Below are 6959 nucleotides of genomic sequence, written 5' to 3'. Positions count from 1 at the left end.
AAGTTTATTTGACGCAATTTACTGAAAACCGAAAATAATGAGCTTAGCTTAATTCTGTTATAAGGGGCTTAAGAAGTTTCGAGAAATCGGGGCCAGGCCCGCCCCTATAACGATCTAGTCAGCGTGGCGAAAATTCTTTGCTTTGTTTCTTATGCGATTTAGGTTTTTAATTGAAACCAGGGGCCGTATTTAATAACCAGCTTAGATTTAACTTAAATTTAGGAGTACAATCTGAATGTTTTGATTTGATTGTAAAATTGGCCAAGGGACTGAAAGACAACACTGAGGCATGTGTAAATATAAGCTATATATCGAACACTGGCCCAGGCCATGGTCAATGATCGTGCGACTATGCACACATTTAGTTGTGGTTTACTTGAAACGATATGCAAATGGGAAACAAGTCCCACCATGCTTCAGTATATTAAATGCCCATTCACACAATTATAATGGGGGGGGGGGGGGGGCGGGCAAAGATGGCATCCACAATCTTGTTAAAAGTTTAAATTTAAGGTATAACATATTGAGTTATAAAAAAACAAAGTTCATAGCCGACGGTCATAAAGTACACCCCTGACTGATGTCGGTGAACGCTGATCCTGGCACTCAAGTCCCCGAGGAACGGGGATTTAAAGTTATCTTGTGTAAACAACCTCTGGCGTTCCTCAAAGTCGGGATTGCAAATGGTATTTCTACCGGCACTCACCAAATAATGACATAATTTTACACTTATTAATCATCAAAGTTGTCTATCGAAAGAATTGTTGTTATGAAATCCTAAATGAATTGCTTGACAACTTCATCAGTTTCCAGCGGATACAAGATACAAAATAAGTTGCGGGATTTCTTGGCTTCGTGATCTGTATGCAAACATTATATATTCAAATTCTATTAATATGGACAAATATAAGAAACAAATATGACGAACAGATTTAAGCTGAAGCTTATGGTGGCACTAAGGAATGCGGAAACAATATTATAAAGTCCAGCAAAAAATCAAAGCGACGAAGCCTATGATATTTATTTCCAACTATTATTATACCCCCGCTCATAAGAAGAAGTGTGGGCTGTATAGGAATCACGCAAGTCGTCACGTCCTTCCGTCCTCCCCGTTTTTGTCCGGTCTATAAATTTCTCATTTATGGTCGGATTTTAAAATTGTTTGGCAGAAGTGACCACCATAGCATTAGGATGTGTCACGCCCATGGCCCTACCTTCAAGGTCACAGCAACCTTCTTAACTTAGTATGATTTGCTATATAGATATGTGTATGAGAAACTACAGAAACAAGTACAGTAGTCGAAAGTTTAAACATGAACCCCATTTAATAAGCCTTACTTTTGAAAGTTTGTGCCGCATAATGCACCAGTCAATTGTAACCACGGACCCCCCAGGTTCGGGGGTTTACCGGGGATAGCCGGGGAAATGGTCCGTGTTTTTACCTTCCAGGTGGCCCCGCAGTGCGTGGTGAATGCTGTGAGTTTGTGTTCGCAAAAATATAGCGGGGAATGGGGCTAACCTAGGGTCCCTGGGGTGCGGGGGGCATTTGGCGGGAATTTTACCATCTGTTCGTACCCGCAGGGCGGAGAGATTTGACCGGGATTGGCTGGCCCAAAAGTCAAAGTCCCCGCTAGGGGGGGCGTGGTTACAATTGACTGATGCATAACAGTGCCAACATTTTTTCCTCATGTCTCTACATTATTGACAAACATGTGACATGTTTACCTTCATTGGGTCACGTTCATTTTGATCTATTGTTCTATCCAAGCAATATTTCCTACTCTTGGGTGTGCGGGGGTATTCATTACATTCTGTGATAGCTCTAGTTTGAATTGACATTGTGAATGTTTGCTTAAATACCAAGTGTGATACAATGGTGGCTTAGATGAAAGTACGCATGATCAGAACATGACGTTGGCCGACCTGGCGCACCCGTGGTGTCCGTGAGGTCGTGTTCATACCACAGCGTTTAGATTATTGTCGGAGATGTGAGGGTATGTCCAGGATTACCCCGCCAAACAGCGGATTAGCTGCATTTTTCCCGGTGCAAATAAATGTCAGATGGAATGATGTTTAACAGTCCTTTCTGATAGAAGATCGAATTTCCTGTCATATCGCTGATACGGTCCCAAGCGAGTCAAAATTAATTAGTGTCGCAGCGGCTTCGTCGTCCCTGCGCTAAGTCATTATTGGTGAGAATTTATTTGATGCCTTACATATTTGCAATCTTTTTCTCACAGATTATATCCGCTGGTTTAGACTTTGATTTTATCCAAAATCGAAACGATTTTTAGGTACAAAGTACTTCGCTTATTGTGATGTGAATATTCCTGATCATTTAAGAGATTATGTTCTTATTTAGGCTTGTTTGAAAATATTGAATACTTTCTTTTGAAGACAAAAATAAATACGAGTACAGAATTGTCGCATGCAATTAAACGTCTGCTTCAAAAATAGGATATTGATAGGATCGTATAATAGCTCATTTTTAACAACACAACAACAGCTAAGTTTTGCCATGCCAAACTAATTCTTTGTTCTCAGTGTCTTCAAAATTCTCTTTGCCATTCATTAAAAACAAATGTTCAACATTTAATATTTTTCTTTGTATACCCTTTGTTATCATCATTTGTTATAAGCTGCCTTCTTATAGCCGCTGATTTTGATTTTGAAAACTAAATGCTTTCAGTCTGAATGACCGCAAAATTGCGATGAATACAGAGTCAATCTGTATAGTTGAATGCATGTCTTCACCTCATGTTACACCGGCCAGCTCTCTGCCGGGTACTATCACCATTTTGGCACCCTTCTAGCAATTTTAGTACATCTTAATGCACATGTACGTACGTACTTGAAAAATATTGATAGTCATGGAATTTCCATGTTGTTTTCAAGGAGTTGGTCTCTGTCCTCTTATCGTAAGTGCTATACAAACCTACGTCTACTGAACAGTGAGCACGTTTTCCCTGATTATCCATAACTTGTGAAACGATAAGCAAAGTAATAAACCCCAAAAGGCAATCAAACATTTTTGCTATGATTTACAGAGCAATAGGGAACTTCAATGTTGGCCGATAAACGCAGACAAAGAACATGTAAGTGGTTAGATAGCTACTTACCATGTATTTGTCCAAAGCCTTTTAAGAGAACTTAAGACATGTTGTTCAAATACGCGCGAGTTATCAATACAATGTATTGGAAAAATAGTTTTTTATAGAACGAAAATGTTGTCTTAATTTAATTGTGATCATTAGAGAAAAAATAAACTTCTTAATGAAAGACTTTTATTTATTTTTTAGCGTGTCAGAAAAAAATATGATTTGAAAAGAACATCGTGATATGTAATTATATTCAACAATAATGGGTCTGTTATCTCTTCACCACAAAATGCCATTTGAAAGGGCGACGTTGTCGAATTTTCAGCCCGTACAAATAGTCATTAAATTATTTATATTTTGGCCAAATTGCCTATTATCAGATGCCCGACACATAGAAACATGAGGTGATTGGTGTTTTGCATTTACATTACATCATGAATTTTGACGGATTGTTTTGGAAATATAACTGAACTGAGTATAGACTGTGCTTATTATTTTGTTTTCCTTTTTTGTCTTTGGCCCTTTAATATTAAATACCCACCGTGTTACATTTTAATGCGTTTCGGGCTACTTTTGAGGACAAAACCGATTTTCTCTCCACCTATATGTAAACAATAATAGAGATTTACATTACGAAATTTTGGTGTTTTTACTATTCTGATAATTTTGCGTTGCTGGTACAGATGGTTTGCAAATGTTAAAATGTACACAGAAGCTAAGAAATTACATGTACATATGTACTCTCAGTTTTGTTAACAGTTGTTATGTGTATTAAATCATTTCAGTTTACTTTATGAGGTTTACTAAATCATTCAAGAGATCCAATGGTAGCATTACAGTAGAAAAGAATAAATAAGCTTTTCCTATATGACTTTCATTTGTTGGTTTAGTTGTTCATACTGTTTTCATACGACGAATCGAGTGAGGCGCCTATTGGTTTAACTCATGCCAGCTTTTTCCAATATCAGATTTATCAGGATCAATTGCTAGTATAACTTCTTGCTGATCAGCTGTGCACTTTGTCTAAATATTATTTTATTTGCGGCTCTGATAAAGGAAAACCTTTGCAAAAGTTTGTGCTTACAAATATACTTGAAGTACTTCAACAGTAACTGGACACATGAATGGTGGTTTCTGACCTTAAGGACTATTCTGTTTTGCCAAGGACTCATTATCTAGCTGATATTGTATGTGTTAATATGTATAACAAACAATACTTATGAACAAGACAAAATGATTTACAACAACAAAACGGTTCAGAACTAAGTTTAATCGTTCTTGAGTCAACTTCAATATTATATTGAAGTAAGTCTGAAGTCGGTGTGATTGTTTCCGCCATGCTCCTTTTGTGCTCATTAAGGACAAACACTTTTTATAACACTCTGGTATAATTACCAAGTTTGAAAGGGAAGAAACACAAGAAATATAAAAACGATTGTTTAGAGTCACAATGCTTCGGATGCGGAATTCACAGGGTGACGATGGCATGTTTAGATGGATTAGGACCGAAATGAAGAAGGTTAGTTTCTGTAACTGTCTCTTTTTAATGAAAAAATCCCACCCCAAAACAACCTTATCGCTAAAGTATTAAATAATCTGTTTGTTGAAAGGTTTTCTAGCATAATCAAATAACTCAGTTTTTTTGTTGTTGTTTGTTTTGCTGCAGTCCGTTTTGGTTTGCTTATAAAACCTGTGATGTTTTACAGGAACTGGTAATGTCACAGTCTTCCTATGCCAAGATCGCGGGCTTGCAGAGCGAGGTCGGGCGTGTGGTGATTACGCGCGTCGCCGGAAGTGAGCTTGAATACAAGCGCACGCTCAACATGTATCGGAAGGACGCCGCGTGCACCGTGAACAATATCCGGCGGGAACAAATCAAGATGCGGATGAAACTAGCACGGTATGTGCGCAAAATAAAGCAGACGAGACTGGATCATGCGAGGATGATAAAGGAGCAGCAGAGACACGACCGCGAGAGGGAGCTGCTCGAAGAACTCCACCTCAGACTAAAATTTGAAGCGGCGGCAAAAACACCTGAACCGAGAGAGGATGTGGAAATAACTGTAAATAATGTTAATGAACCGGATCCTTCTGAAGATGATCCTGAGTCTGATCATGACGACTCACACTTGGAGTTTAAAGGTGGGCCTGTTTTCCTTCAAACCGGTATTGACCGCGAACAAGTTGAGGAAATTTGGCATTCTAAGGAAAAGCAAGAAGAGGCAACCCAGAAAGATTCAAGGCTACAGCAGAACTCTAAGTCTCGGAAACAAAGTATAGCTTTCGCACCGATGTTGCCAATGATAGATGAAGTAGAAAAGGAAGCAGACGAAACATGTGAAGAATCTGAAAAGCAGACAATAACTGAAGTTCCTGACAGGTTTGACCTTAGAGTCTGGGACGATACCATGTCTGTTTCTTCTTATGGAGGCAGGATAAAGCGTAAAAACGATGTTTCATTTTCAGACATTATCAAATTAAAATATAGCGGAACCAAAAATCTATTTGACCTTGTTCACAAACTTGCCAAGAAGCACGGCATTCCCGACGTGGATGATAAGGTACCTGATCCTCGGGACAATGTGGTCCATCGCGGCTCCACCAACGATTCCCTGAGGCTACAGGCGGCGGTGCTCTACCCCATGAAGTATGGGTACAATCCAACTTCCGACACCGAGGCGGTAGATAGGCGACTGTCAGTCAGCAAGTCGCCCGCGATGGCAAATGTGAACGAAATAGACAAAGCGAGTGAAAATAGTATTGACAATGTTGATTCACATCAGAGAGCTGAGCGTTTGCGTAGAGTTTCGTTAGATAGTAAAAGGTCCATGTTTCTGTCTGGCAAACACTCCTTGTCCGTTGAACAGGAACACTCAGAATCGCTCTCCCAGTCAGAGTCATCGCGGTCCGGTAGTCCCCGGAAGCTTCGGTCTCGCGACATGAGCATGCCGGAACTGGTGGACCGAGTGTCCCGCATCAAGGTTGAGCAGGCTGACCGCCTGTCCGGAAGTCAGCGCATCGAGAACGAGCTGATATCTAGCTACAACTTTCTGACGCCCTCCTACAAGCCTTCCTCCTCCCGCTCTTCGCGCTCACTTCCGGTCGTCTCAAGGGAGACGGAGCGAAATGGCGACAGGAACGTCACGTGGACGCAGGCGCTCGGACTGCTGCGAGGCGTACACAGTTTGGATGATACCGGATAGCCAGATACTTGCCTAGTCGTTATACGTATAATGCATATTTTAAGCATAATTTATTTGGTGCTCAAAAACAGTGGCGTTATAATTCACTCTTTTAAAAAGTACTATCTGTGGTATAAGTTCTGTGTATACATTAGCTCGTATCAGAATAACGTCAATTTGCACTTGTAAGCAATGATGCCATTTGCATAGCGTGTTCGCCATAATATGTGATATGGTAACGTAAAGTTATATGCAGAATAGGGAGATTTGTGACCCTTGTTTTAAACAAAAATATAATATTATTTAAAATATAAAATCAAATCACTTTTATCGCCAGCGGCTGCTGCATCTGTACTAATCAGCTTTTGTAAATGTGCAATAGTTTTTGTTTTATTGATATATTTTTTTTCTCAAACCATCTAATTCAGAATTGGTAATATCATGAACTATTGTCACATCGATTTGTAAAACCCGGTAAAAATAAATGATCAAAATATTTTATCTGTGTTTTGTGAAGCTAGCTCAACAAACATCATTTGACATATAATATCGGGCTGGCTCGACAAACGACATTCAAACAGTGAAGGTCGAGCTTGTAAATATCGCGATAATAGACATTTGACAGTCAAAAAATAAATGTCAGGCTGGCACGACAAACGAGTTGTCGTTGTTGACATTA

At 39.5% G+C, this 6959-nt stretch overlaps 1 protein-coding gene across 1 annotated transcript; it reads left to right on the top strand.

Moving 5' to 3' along the window:
- Positions 1-4145: 4145 nt before the first annotated feature.
- LOC128228748 (uncharacterized) lies at positions 4146-6637 on the top strand. Its single transcript, XM_052940241.1, has 2 exons — positions 4146-4617; positions 4805-6637. Exons 1-2 carry the CDS (start codon positions 4549-4551, stop codon positions 6299-6301), a joined length of 1566 nt encoding a protein of 521 aa, XP_052796201.1. The 5' UTR covers positions 4146-4548; the 3' UTR covers positions 6302-6637.
- Positions 6638-6959: the final 322 nt, after the last annotated feature.

This window comes from Mya arenaria, chromosome 3 (assembly GCF_026914265.1).
Source record: "Mya arenaria isolate MELC-2E11 chromosome 3, ASM2691426v1".
Lineage (NCBI taxonomy): Eukaryota > Metazoa > Mollusca > Bivalvia > Myida > Myidae > Mya > Mya arenaria.
This window is presented reverse-complemented; position numbering and strand designations above follow the sequence as displayed.